At 35.4% G+C, this 14,634-nt stretch overlaps 2 protein-coding genes across 2 annotated transcripts; one reads left to right on the forward strand and one right to left on the reverse strand.

Moving 5' to 3' along the window:
- On the reverse strand, positions 423–2,586 carry LOC109820075. The gene has a single exon (XM_020386148.1). It carries the CDS (start codon positions 2,414–2,416, stop codon positions 557–559), a length of 1,860 nt encoding a protein of 619 aa, XP_020241737.1. The 5' UTR covers positions 2,417–2,586; the 3' UTR covers positions 423–556.
- On the forward strand, positions 3,432–14,634 carry LOC109820086 (probable uridine nucleosidase 2). Its single transcript, XM_020386159.1, has 9 exons — positions 3,432–3,575; positions 3,679–3,794; positions 4,855–4,914; positions 5,396–5,581; positions 5,923–6,027; positions 12,887–12,983; positions 13,201–13,308; positions 13,396–13,531; positions 14,435–14,634. Exons 1-9 carry the CDS (start codon positions 3,524–3,526, stop codon positions 14,541–14,543), a joined length of 969 nt encoding a protein of 322 aa, XP_020241748.1. The 5' UTR covers positions 3,432–3,523; the 3' UTR covers positions 14,544–14,634.

The raw sequence follows: 14,634 nt of genomic DNA on the forward strand, positions 1-14,634 counted from the left end.
ACTGTTAACAAATATTTTTTAACCTTTGAGTGTAAACTACACTTCTCCCTCCTGTGTTCTTAAGTTTAATTAAAAAAAATCACCGGTCCAGCTTGAACAAACAAACTCTCTGGCGCCTTGAATAAGCAGAAATTTCAAATGGTTGAGAAATAAAGGTATCTAAAACTAATACCAACATCATAAAAGTGCCTAATTGTTCGCAATTCTTCATCATAAGCTTGAGGATTGAGATGATTTATATACTTAAAGCTTCCCTAAACCTAAGCGTCAACATCCTCCAAAGCCTTATACAAGAAAAGGCAAGCTTTCCATGCAAACCTAACCTTTATAATCATGCAGCTCAAGCAAAATGACCAAATGGTTTACACCTATACATTTTGTAATTTAAAAACACAACAACCATCAATAAGACATACAGAAAAGATCTTAAAAAAAATCATTCATAGATCACTAGAAGTTACAGATACAAGTCTCAGAAATGCTCACACTTCTGAATTTCTTATTAAACATTCTGAAAATTAGAACAGAAAAAAACAAAGGGTTTAAGTAAAGCATGTCATACTTCAAATAAGTGGTTCTTGTAGAAAAGAGTCCAATCAGAATCTCCAGAAGAAATTAGACCACCATCAGTGCTAAAAGACTCCGCACATAAATTGGATCCTGGAGGACCAACCTTCGCTTCATTTTCCTGAACGCCGATTCCACCAAAAGGGAATTCAAAAGACCCCGAACCACTTTGTATGTGTTTATTAGTTTCTTCCTCTAACACCAAGCTCTTATTTTTTGTGTCACGCTTGTTCTCTCCTTCAACACAACTGGCATTTTCTTCATTATCTGAGAGACATTGGCAATAATCAAGCTCACCCATCTCAAAAATCCTGCTTACAAGTCCATCCCTCCATGATATTCTCAATTCAGACCCATATAAATCCTTATCTTTAGAAGTTTCTTCACCTGAGGGCTTTTTGAAACAAGCTAAATCAACAGAATTTAAAGGTGTACCAGGACATCCAAACTGAAAACTAAGATCACAGGCATCTTTCTTGGGAGATAATTTCACGCTTTCAAAAACCTCTGCCATAGAATCCAACTTAAATGGAGACAATATCCTGTTTCTTCTTGATTTTGAATAAGATGATGGTGTAGAAGTACCATTAACCTCAATCCAAGAATCCCAAGAAGCCGGTGTACCTTCTGAAGCAGTACCATATCGATATCCTCCTCTCTCTTCTTGGGGTCTTGAAACCCTAAACCCTGATTTCGGTGGCGCTGCTCTTCGCACTATAGCTGAAAAAGGACTAATACTGCTATTAGAACTTGGAGTTCTCCGAATCTCATTGCCTGATAATGGTGTGGTTTCAAAGTCTGGTGAGCTGAGTCCTAGTATTCCATCAAGTTCAGGTGATCTTAAAGTACTGGGGATAGTAGGTGAAAACCTCCAAAAGGCAAGATCAGATGAATCTCTAATTCTGAAAGGTGTGACCTTTGGACCACTCTGCTCCTCTAAATCACCAATAGGAGGAACAAACCAGTTGACAGAAGCTTCATCAGCTTTAAAACTAGAGCTGCCATTGACATTCCCCGGAGGCGAAGAAAGCCATTGAATCGAAGCATCAGCAACAGGAGGCACTGCAGAGGAAACCCTAGACTCATCAGAAAACCCACAACTTCCGCCCACAGTAAGGATTCCCCTTGGCCGGCATTTTCTTCTATCTTGAACCCCGGTGATCACATGACCGGCAGCAAAACATGCCGGAGTCGGAAGTACATTGGATCCACAACCCATTTCCGGCGAAATCGAAGCTTGAATTGGAGGTGTTGTATTTGAATTTGGTGTATTTGATAAATTCCGCTCTATTTCCTTAGTTTGCAAATCTAATTCTGGGCTGAACCCTAAGAAACTTTTCTCAGGAGTCGAATTTAAGCAAGACCTCGATGGCATTTCATTCAGAAACCTACTATTTTTCTCCCGATCAACTTCAAATCTTATGTGAGGGTTAGAATTCAAGCATCCATTTTTCTCCAAATTTACATCAAAACTAAGGCTAGGATCAGGGTTTTCACCTTTAGACGAAGACCCATTTCCCAAAATCGTATCTTTCGATCCGGGCTTATCTCGGTTTCGCTTCACCTTCGACCCCAGAATCTCAGGGTTTTCTTTCAATTTAGGGTTACTTGACGCTAGGGTTCTGGAATTGGTGGGAGCTGATCTCGGCGTCGTCAATCGAGGCCTCGACAACGACGACGACGAATTCGATCCAAAGAAGCTAAAACATCCTCCTCTTGGGGCTTCACCAGAGATCCGAGGATTGATACAAGTCGAATTGAGATCCTTCAGTGGGTTTCTTGGGCTCGGTTTCTTCTTCTTCGATGAATTCTCCGAGCTTTTCCTCTCGAGCTTCGTTGCTCTGTTCATGGCCGCTCACTCTCTCTCTCTCGTTTCTCTCTGTTCTCTCATTCATTCATTCAAATGACAGAGATCCGTTGGAAAAAGACGAGGGTTTTCTTGCTTTTTTGAATTTCGAGGCAATTAATTAATGGGCTTTGAATTTGGGGTTGATGACAATCGCCATGCGAGTTGGTGAGTTGGGGACCACGACGGCAGATTCAGATCCGCTTCCTCTTCTTTATGCGGTTATGCAAGGATTTATTCCGTATTGGTCCTTGTAAGTTTTAAGTATTTTACTTTTCCATTCTTTTGCTTTTTTTTTTACTTTCTTGCGAACTTCCTTCTCCAACAGAAGGGGTAAAAATTAAAAGAGTTTTTTTTTCAGTTATATATTACCAAATTCATTTTATTTGGTAGTTTACACTACAATCGCTAAAAATATCCTCCTGCTTCCTAAAAAAACATAAAAGAGTTTTCAGCATATATATCCAATCCACTGTAGTTGTCCAATTTGTCAGGGTATTTGATCCTAAAAGCAAATCAAACTTTAAATCCTAAGCCGGCGTAACCTTTGTGGAGAAGGGGTCTCATATAATTTTATCCAACCTATAGTTTATTGCCGAGGATTTGGTCTAGCCATTTGGGCTTTTGCACCAGGGAAAAACCTACGTTCTAGACCATTAGGGTACTCACGACAATATTTTTAAGTTGGCTAAACTATAAAACTGGAAAGTTTAGTAGGGCATTTTTTTGGATTTGATATTTTTAGTTTCCCTAGCAGTACTAAGGTATTAATACGAATTTTTGTTGGGGCTAGCTTATTGCTGCTGCAAGTATTTTGTAATTATATCTTAAAGTCATCAGCAAAAAGCTAAAAGTATCCAACCGGTGAGTGTGCCCTCCTAGGAATACCAATTTGTTAATTTTAGCCGTTTTAAGTAAAATGAGTATGGAAATCAATGTATAATAAAATCAGTAAACATGCAAAAGTGGGGTAAATTTGCAAATAAGATAAATTTAAGTAGCATTTAGGCAAACCCCCAAATTAGAAACAGTTGAAAGAAGACTTTAGTGCAAGAGATTAACTTCAGTCTTCATTTTCCATTCTGTCTCTCTCGCCCTCTCTTTCAATCAATGGGTGAAGCAGAGAAGAAGAAGATCATCATCGACACTGACCCAGGAATCGGTAATCCCTTAATTTTTGATTCATCGTTAGTTTATCTTTTATCATCATTATTTTGCTAAATTCGTTAATTAATCCAATTGGGTCAAATTTATTTGGTATTTAGATGATGCCATGGCGATTTTTGTAGCACTTCAATCGCCTGAGGTTGAGGTGATCGGCTTGACCACGATCTATGGCAATGTTTATACCACTCTGGCCACAAGAAACGCTTTGCATCTGGTAATTTTGCGCAAAAGTAGTTGATTTTTTCATTTATTTGATGTAAATTATTGGTGGGGTCTTAGTGTATTTGTTGTTGTATTTTCTCAATTTGAAGTGGGTGTGAGTTGGATGGAAGAAAACAGGAAGAGGTAAATCATGGTGCCATTAATTGTATAATTTTGCTCAATTCTTGTTTGCAGTATTTCTCACATTGCCTTCTTTAAGTTTCTAACATGTCTGAAAGCTCGAGGTAAATGTCAGTGATAGAATGATATTATCATTATATTTTTTGACATGTTGCAAGGTGTAGGCTTGGAAAAAAGATCCCCTTATCTGTAATAGTTTGAAACTAGTACACTTAAATAATTCAAATTGCTTACCCAATTCTTATAACTTATAAGTTGTTTCAAATTTTGTCCCTCAAATCATTGAAATTGGTACTAGGTCCCCTACTTCTTATAAGTTGTTTCAAATTGCTCAGTCAAGATTAGCCATAGCAAGATATAAACATTGGGGGACTTAATAGCAATTTAAATGACTAGTTTCAAAATATTAAATATCTAGGGACTAAGGTAAAAAACCTTATTCTTTTCAAATCCCTTTCAAATGCTTGTAAGTAGTAAAAATTTTTGGAGATATCTAAATGAGGGTAGGGAGTAATGCTTATATGATTAGTTGGAAACCTTTACTATTTCCTCATGTATTATCCTTGAGGGGAATTTACATGCAGTGGATGGAGGAGATGTCTGATGTAGTGTTAGTCCATGGCAGTTCTTTGAAATGGTTCGCATGTTTATCAATGACGAAAAACTAGGTCTTTTCTTTTAGAAGCTGAACTTTCTATGCAACTGATTCATGCACAAAATTATGCTCATTAATGCATTTAGGGAATGTAGTACCCATTTATTCTAGTACTCTTTGTCCAATATTCTCCTTTTCTTCACTTAATCATATATCAATCCATCCGCAATTTTCTTCTGTAATCTGTACTTGATATCAAAAGGTTCGTGAAGCTGAGTTTATAATTTATTTATGTGCACCGGAATCTGATGCTTTCTTACTTCATTCATCGGTTTAGTTGGAGTTTGCAGAGAGGAGTGATATTCCAGTTGCTGAAGGTTCTCATGTAACATTCACGGTACGCCTTGAATTTTTATAATTTATGGTTTTGTAAGATATAATTTTATAATTAATACAATCTCCTCTTTCCTTCTTTTATATGAAGAATATGCCATTTAATGCATACTTTAATGGTCTGTATGAGCTAAATTGCTGGCAAAAGAACCTGGATACAACTTTTACTTAAATATTTCCACAATTTATTGTGTATAGATGCTACTTAGAATGGCTTAAATTTTAATACTACCAAAAACCATTAAAATTAATGTTGTGAATGGTTCTCAATAAAAAAAGCAACCCTAGGAGTAATCTCTACTTGTTCATCAGACTTTTGGTTTATTTATATGAAAGATTAAAAGTACCTTTCAACCCTTACTTGCATGATGTCATCTGACACTGCAGATTATATTTAGATTTTACAATGCGTTTGCATGTTGGGACTTGTTGCTTTTTTTCAAATTGCAACAATTTATCTTACTTTATTTGTTATTGTATAAAAGAAAGGTACAAAGCTTCGAGTAGCTGATTTTGTGCATGGTTCGGATGGGCTCGGGAACCAAAACTTTTCTCCTCCGAAAGGGAAGCCTATTGATCAATCTGGACCAGCTTTTCTCGTTGAACAAGCTAATCTTCATCCTGGAAAAATTACAGTTGTTGCTCTTGGGCCACTTACAAATATTGCCTTGGTGAGTCTAGTTTACTTGGACTTACATTTTGAACAGGATTAATTGTAGATAAACCCTCTGTACTAGCGCCAAACTGAACTTACTGCCCCTGTAGTTCTATTCTTGCAGATAGATCCCTGAAATACTTTTACTGTTGCAGATAAACCTCCTGTGTGAAAATACATTGCTGGAGATAAAACCCCTGAAAACGGTTAAAAAATTTCACTCAGGGTGTCTATCTGCAACAATAGAACTACAGGGGTAGTAAATTCAATTTGGCAATAGTGTAGGGGGTCTATCCGCGATCCTTTTGAATATGACTATTCTAGCTAATATTTGCTACTTGTCCTATCTTATATCAGGCCATTGAACTTGATCCTGCATTTGCACAAAAGATTGGGCAAATAGTTATTCTTGGTGGTGCCTTTTCAGTTAACGGGAATGTTAACCCAGCAGCAGAGGCTAATGTATGTATTCATCTTATTATTGCTTTTGATGTGTCTACCCATTTTCTGTATGATGAAAGTGGTCGAAGAATTAAGGCAAAAGCTATAACTATAATTACTCTTTAAGGTAACAGTGGAACAATTCAGAGTTGAAAGACAGTGAATAATTCATTCTATGTGCAATGAACCAAAAGCATCTGCTTCCCGGTATCCTTGGATTATAGAGGCTTTCTTCACCCAATCACCTCCACCCCAAATCAGCCTCAAAATAATTCTTATCAATTACAAAATAAAAGCTATTTGATAACCCAAATTAAATCTCATTAACAGCCCAATAAATGGCCATTATTTTCTTAATTCGTGGGCATGTTTTTGGTTGCGACGACAAGGTGTTCTTCTTCTTTTCTTCCTTGCTTTCTATTCTCATAGCACACCCCAATTTATGGAGGCTTTCTTCACCCATTCACCGGAAATCAGCCTCAAAATAATTCTTATTAATTATAAAATAAGAGCTATTTAATAGCCCAAATTAAATCTCATTAACAGCCCAATAAATGACCATTATTCTCTTAATTTGTGCACATGTTTTTGGTTGTAGTGAAGGGGTTCTTTTTCTTTTCTTCTGTGTTTTCTATTCTTAAGAACACTCCAATTTATAGAGGCTTTCTTCACCCACCTACACCGGTCAGCCTCAAAATAATTCTTATTAATTACAAAATAAAAGCCATTTAATCTAAGTTTATATAGAAATGACATGAGGTGTTTTATATGTATGTTTTGTGGAAGGAGTGCTCTTGTTATTTGTTGTTAAAGGTGAATAAAAAGGTTGTAGGCTATCATGCGCTTCACACAGATGCTCATTGTTATATAATGCTTAATTAGTCCCAATATCCACTGGGTAACTATTTGACTCTATGAATTTGTGAGTACATATCTACACACAAACAGAGGGTGAGGAGAGCAGCAAACAAAATCAAATAGTTTAATGTAATAAAAAAGTAATACTGAACTATAGGGGACAGACTAGTTGTTTCGTAACAAGAAATGAAGGTTGCAACTTGGCTCTTGGACGCTTCAAGGATACAGGGAAGCAAAACCTTTTGTTTTTTTTTGGGTGGGGTGGGGGGTTACTGGTGGATGGACTATGGAGTATTTTTGGAGATTGCTGAAGCAGGGGCCGGTTTGGTGTTCTTGAGAGGGTCTGGCTCGGCTTGTTTCTGAGCTGTTGGGATCTGACAGTTATGCTTGTGAGCACGAGCAAACATGTCAAGAGATTGTTAACTTCTGACTGAATCTCCTTTGATACTTAAGTCAATTGATTATAGTCGAAACGAAAAAGGTATTTTCGGAGGCCCTACACATTCTAATTAGGCATCACAACATAATTAAAAAAAGACCCCATTTTAGTGGTTGGAAGGGAAATAGGTAGCAATCTAGCATTCCCAATTTCCTATTTGCAATCGGCTTTCCATCTTCAACTTGTGATTAACCACACAATGAAAAGCTTTCTAAGAATAAGAATCATAACGAAACCATTGTAAATGAGTTCTTTGTCAGGAAATGATTTCATTTTTATTTATGGTTAGAAATGAACCGAATAACCCCTAAATTGTCATAACTAAGTTCTTGATACCCTTAGAGTAATAAATTGATCTACTATATATGGGAGGGTTTTTTGGTTTGCTGTGAAAATGAATTGAAGCAAATATTACAATAATAAATGTCACAGGAAATTGGCTTCATGTTCATCGTTTTGGTATTTGCAATTTTATTTTCTGAAATGTAATTTGAATGAAAGTTCAATTTTTGATTTAAATGTAATTTGGGGAAAATATACATGAATTTATCATACAATGAGATAAGATATATAATTTGCCTATTTGAGATTAAATTTTTTTTATGAGCTAAAATGATGCTTTAATTTCCTTCCTTTTGAGGTTGCATCTTTGGCTCTATCAAATTGGATGAAACATTTGTTTGCAGTATTTTTTTCTTTTACATATTATATGTTTATTGACCATTTCTAGTTAGCATTTTTTTAGATATTAGTTTCCAAAATCTTCAATAATTTTTTATTAGTCCCTCAATTATTTGAAATTGCTCGTTTGTCTCTTAAGTCTTAAGGGGTTTTGCAAATTGATCCATCAATAACAATTAACAAACTACCCCTCAGCTTATATTCTCTACCTTCCAAACTCCAAACACCTAAGTAGAGGGGTATTTTGATCAATGAGGGACCAAATTATAATATCACTTAGAATTTGAGGGAGGCATGAGCAATTTTAAAGATTTGGGGGACTAATATAGAATTGGTTAGGATTTGAGGCACTAATATCTTAAAAAAACCTTTTAATTAAAATGTTCTCAATTAAACAATTGAAATATAAACATTTGCTGCTTTATTTCCAACCAATACATACCATTTGTCAAGGCTACCAAATCTACTGCAGTTACTTCTAATTTTCACAAGTTTACAAAACATTTGTATCTAATATATAGTGTAAAACACTACACCCTCATAAACTTTCAGTGTTTTGCAGTTAATCCCTATGAAATTACAAAATCGTGCTCAGACAAAATAACTTTTATAAAATTGCAAAGAATCCTGGTAGTTTTTTTGAGTTTTGTAGATAACCCCTATAAATTAGAACAAAAAAACAACATTAAAAAGCATTTTGAATGTTATTAGGGGGAATTTACCCAAATATATAACTATACTGAGCATCAAATTGGAGAAAGATAGAATAACATTGAAGTAATGACTATTACCCATAAGCTATTTGTTAGAATGTCAAACTGAAGAATTCCTGATTACATCTGATGATAACTACGATATTTTCATCATCTCCACTCCCTCAAATCATGCAAGAGCCCCAAATATCTCAACCAAATCCACACCAAAATCCTCAAGCAATTTCCCAACCTCCAGTTTCCTGCTATTTTCCACTACAATGTCTTCATCTGCAGCCTCGTCGTCAAAAAATCGCCAATCAAAGCCCTCGCTTTCTTTACAGTTTCCGGCATTAAACTCAAACATAGCCCAATAACTTCACCTTTCCTTTTTCACCTCAAAGCATGCTCCTCCTCCCTCGTCACCAATGGCCTCATTCTTCATGTCAACATTGTCAGAACTGGACTCAATTATGACCCATATATCCAAAGCAGTTTTATTCATATGTATGCTGTTGTGGTGAAGGACGGTGTTTGATGTTTGTTCTATTCATCAGATTGTTTGTTGGAACTTAATGTTGGATGGACTGGTCAAGTGTAGGGAGGTCGAGCTTGCGAGATTGGTTTTTGATCGTATGGGGTGCTGGAAATATTGTTCATGGAACACAATGGTTAATGAGTATTTGCTTGTTGGGGATTTAAAGAAAGCCAATGAGGTGTTTGATAAAATGCTGAGGAGAAATTTGGTTTCCTGGAACTTAATTTTTGTAGTTATAACAAGTGTGGAGATGTTGAGGAAGCTTTGAGAGTGTTTAGAGAGATGCCTTGTCATGATCTTGTGTCTTGGAACACAATGCTTGCTTGCTATGCACAGAGCTGGAATTGTGATAAAAGCGTTTGAGTTGTTTGATGGGATGTAGCGTTTTAGTGTGAAACCAACTGATGCGACTATAGTTAGCATGATCTTGGTTTGCGGGCATTTGGGTGCATTGGATCGAGGAGAGTAGGGTCCATAAATTCATCAAGGTGAACAAGGTTGAGCTCAATACAATTCTTGCCACTACACTCTTGTTGATATGTATGCAAATTGTGGGGGGAGATCATATCGCGAGCAAACCAAAATTTTTATGCTATCGAGAATAAAGATTTCTTAGCTATCATCATCAGAGAGCATTATTGTGGTGTGGATCGGATGAGGATGAGCTGATTGTATTACGGATTTTTACTACATGACGTGAGGGTAGTCTGCTCAAATAAAAAGAGTTGGTCACAAATGATGCGGTCAGAGGTCGTAGGAGATGGAGCAGTCAGCATAGGATTGAGGGTTAGATCACTTGTCGTGCGGCTCTTCGATTGGAGAGGATACAACAACACAAATTAGTACCAAAAAATAATAGTTAAAAATGTTGGCTAGCGAAAGTTCACAGGTTGGGATGAGTGAAGATCACATGATTATTTTAGTAGGAGATTTTTGTAGTGAGGAAATAGATAAAACTCTGACTTAGGCCTAGAAAGAAGACAAATAGAACAAAAGGCCTAGGAATTTGAGATAGAAAGTTAGGTTGTTGGACAGCTCTGATACTCTTTAGAAAGGGGGTTAGTCACTTTGAACATTTTCATAGGAATTGAAATAATTGTTAAAAGTGAGATATTTTATTGGGATAGTTAGGAATAATTTTTTGAAGTGAGATACTTGTGGGATAATTTGTACAATCTAAGCATTTGATGATATAACTAATGACTTACATATTTTTTAACTTGCCATTATTGATTAGTAGATGTTTGTAAAATAATATTAGTTACTATGGAATGACTTTTGGTAAGACTACAATATATTTTTAATAACTATTATAATAATTTATAAGTTTTATTTTTTGAATTGTTATTATAGTATAAATCTAAAAAATAATTTATTTCCCTATTTTCTTTTGTTTACTCCAAGTCTCGTCTTTCATATCTCAATTTCAGTTATATTTAATATTTTATAAATTATGGTGTTATTAAGTTTTACTTTAAACTAATCATAGAGGTATAATATTTGGTGGAAAAAGGAAATTACATATATAAAGAGGAATAAGAGGAGGAGAGATGATCCAATCTAATGGCATAATCTAATGATGGCAGTGACCATAGGAGGTAAAGAGAGGGGATGAAGAAAAGGAAAGAAATGTGAAAAATAATAATCATGATAATAAGAGAGTTCTACCTTTTTACCAACTAGTTCTAGGGTAAAACTTGTGATAATTTGAGAGACTAGAAATCTCACTTTTATATACAGAAATGGAAAAAAGTAGGCTAATGTTGTACAACTATCCCAGTTCTAATTGACTAACACAATATAATTTTATCCTAGTTCTAATTCTAGCTAACTAACATTATAAATTTTTATCCAAAAATTATCTCAGTTCTAGTTTTGAGTTCTACTTGACTAAGGAGAAGAGGTTAGGGTATTTCTTTTTACGGCTCCGGTGAAGGGGTTATGTTTCTTTTCTTCTATGTTCTCTATTCTTAGAAACACTCTAATTTATAGAGGCTTTCTTCACCCAATCACCTCCACCCCAAATCAGCCTCAAAATAATTCTTATTAATTACAAAATAAAAGCTATTTAATAGCCCAAATTAGATCTAATTAACAGCCCAATAAATGGTCATTCTTTTCTCAATTTGTGCACATGTTTTTGATTGTGGTGAAGAGGGTTCTTTTTCTTTTCTTTTGTGTTTTCTATTCTCAGAGAACACTCCAATTTATGGAGGCTTTCTTCACCCATCCACCCCAACTCAGCCTCAAAATAATTCTTATTAATTACAAAATGATAGCCATTTAATAGGCAAAATTAAATCTCATTAATAGTCGCAAGCATGACCATTATTCTTTTAATTTGTGCATATGTTTTTGGTTGATTTGGTCAATCATTACTAACATGGTACTCATTCAAATTCTCCACTCTATATATACATACGCAAACCCTAGCTCGCTTAAGGAACATAATATACACTAGCAATTCCTAGATAACACTATCATGGCTGACCATCAAATTCTTCGGATCCTTGTCGTTCTATTTGTGATAACTTTAGTTGCTCAGCAAGCAACATGCCAAACGTCTCCCCCTGGTTATGAGTGCATTAAGAAGTGCAAGTCCGCGCTATGGTCTTGCACTTCTGATTGTCAAGAGACTTGGGTCAATTGTGAGAGTCACTGCGAGGATTCTTCTTCAGGAGCTTCAAACAATATTACAACTCCAAAACAAATAGGGGTATAATTTGCAAATGCCTGCTACTATTTCTATAACAAAAGGTAATAACATTATAAGGATATGGAATAAGGAGATCTCTTAGAATAAATCTAAATTTATTTGGAAATGACATGAGGTGTTCTATGTGTATGTTTGTGTTTTATGTGTATGTTTTGTGGAAGGAGTGCTCTTGTTATTTGTTGTTAAAAGGTGAACAAAAAGTTTGTAGGCTATCATACACATCACAGAGATGCTCATTGTTATATAATGCTTAATTAGTCCCAATATCCAGTGGGTAACAACTTGATTCTATGAAATTGTGAGTATACATCTACACACAAACAGCGGGAGAGGAGAGCAGCAAACAAAATCAAATAGTATAATGTAAAAAAGTAATATTAAAATGCAAGGAAAAACTAGCTGTTTTGTAACAAGAAATGGAGGTTGCCACTTGGCTCTTGGATGCTTCAAGGATAGGGGGAAGCAGAACCTTTGGTTCATTACAACAGAATATATTATGGATATTTGAACCCAAATCATCATGAAATTTCTGCTTCCAATTGAACCTTGTACTAGAATTTTCTGCAAGAATTTTCAGCTAGATTCCATTTTACATGCTAAACTAGCAAGTCTTCTACACAAGTGGCAAAATGTAATTGCTGCATTTTATTTTAAGTGCGTCATTCTTGACCTTATGATGTTTCCATTTAACAATAGTCAAACATCTCTAAGTATTTTCTAGTTTCCAAAAAATTTTGAAATTGAGAAAAAAATGGTTTGTATACATTGCTTCCTAATAAATGTGTATTCTTCCCAAACAAGCATATGTGCATGTCCCCTATCCTGGCTATTATAATATATAAGTCTTTGTAGGTCTCCTCTTAGTGATTATATCACTTTGCTATTTTAGTCTTAGTAAAAATTTGTTATTTTCGTAAATAGCAGTTAATTCTTGGTTTGTGAAAATGAATTAGCAGATTTTTGGTGATCCGGATGCGGCTGATATTGTATTCACCAGTGGGGCTGATGTTGTTGCCGTAGGGCTTAATGTGACTCATCAAGTTGTTTTCTCAGGTATATTTTCAGTGAATCATTGAAATTGATATGCAGTGATTCCAAAATACTTATATGATTTAGGGGACCTAATAGAAATTTCAAAGATGTGGTCATTAAACTTAAAACATTAAAGATTTGAGGGACTATTTCGAAGTAACCCTAATAAGAAGTGAAGAAAGTCCACTAAGTTTCCCTTAATGAATTGTTATTAGATGTGACTATTTGTGCATTGCAGTGGCTGATCGAGATAAGCTCGCACAATCCAAAGGAAAATATGCTCAATATTTATGCAAGATCTTGGCTCTCTACTTCTCATATCATCATGATGCTTATGAAATGCAAGGTTTGTAGATGATGAAAAAATATATATTTGATTGATATTGGGAAGCATTCAACCCTTGGATGCTGATGCATTTCTGGATGGATATAGGTGTTTATCTTCATGATCCAACTGCAATTCTTGCTGCTGTCAATCCATCATTATTGACCTATACTGAAGGAGTTGTAAGGGTTCAGACGAGCGGTATCACAAGAGGAATGACAATATTTGACAATACGAAGAAAAGGTCAGTAGATTATCTTATACATGTTAAATGGGATGCATTGCGGACCAGTAATTTGAAGTCAGTTGCATGTAGATATGAATCAAGGATAGCTTAAAAAAAAAACACCACCATATAGCACATAAAACACATACACGACGCTCCCCTCACCAAAAAAAAAAAAAAAGTAAATAAAAGAAGAAGAAGAATAAAGAGCAGTGGGTATTTTCACAAAAAACCCCTCAACTTTTTATCCCACAAAAATCCAAAAATATTTTCAATTAACATCCCCCTCCCTCCCCCCCCCACCCCCCCCATCCCCCCCCCCCCACCCCAAAAAAAAAAGAGTTTCCCACAAAACCCCCAAATAGCAAGGAGAAGAGAAGCCCCATCAAAAACAAGTTAAGAACACAAATGTGCAAATAATAGAGTCCTTCAATTGTGAGAGACATTTTTTGAGGGATTTATTGGAAAAAGTTAAAAGTGTTTGGGGGTTATTTGAGGCACCTTGGAGCTTTGGGGGTTTTGTGGGAAAAATTTTGGGGGTTAGTGTGAAAAACAATGTTCAGGGCAGTTTTGTGGGATTAATCAATCGCATCTAGATTTGTTTTATTACTTTGAGATTAATTGTTTCTTCACTTGAATAAATTATATGATATTGTACTATGCTTCTCTTAGCTTGTTATTGGATACATCAGTATATATTTCTCATATTGTATCTTCTGAGCTTCTCGTTGACAGAACTAAAAGGATTGTGCATCTTCAAGTTAATAGTTTATATTCATAGTTTTTCAAATAATCATGGATGATATGGTGACACTTCCCTGTTACCTTTTATTTTCATTTAATATTTCTTCACCAGAACTCTTCATAAAAAAATATATGCTTGTTTTATATTTATAACTAATAAATATTTAAATCTCTCAGGTACGCCGAGATCACAGAGTGGTCTAACAAGCCCACTGTAAAAGTTGCTGTTACAGTCGATGCTTCTGCAGTTCTTGAATTAGTTATGGACAGGCTCATCAACTCGTAGAATCAGAATCCAGTCCTCTATTATTTAAGCAGTCCACTCAACAGGTTTGCTCTTACTTGTGTTTGTTCTTTTGAATTGTGCAAATGTTCTT

The sequence above is a fragment of the Asparagus officinalis genome, chromosome 1 (assembly GCF_001876935.1).
Source record: "Asparagus officinalis chromosome 1, Aspof.V1, whole genome shotgun sequence".
NCBI classification, from domain to species: Eukaryota; Viridiplantae; Streptophyta; class Magnoliopsida; order Asparagales; family Asparagaceae; genus Asparagus; species Asparagus officinalis.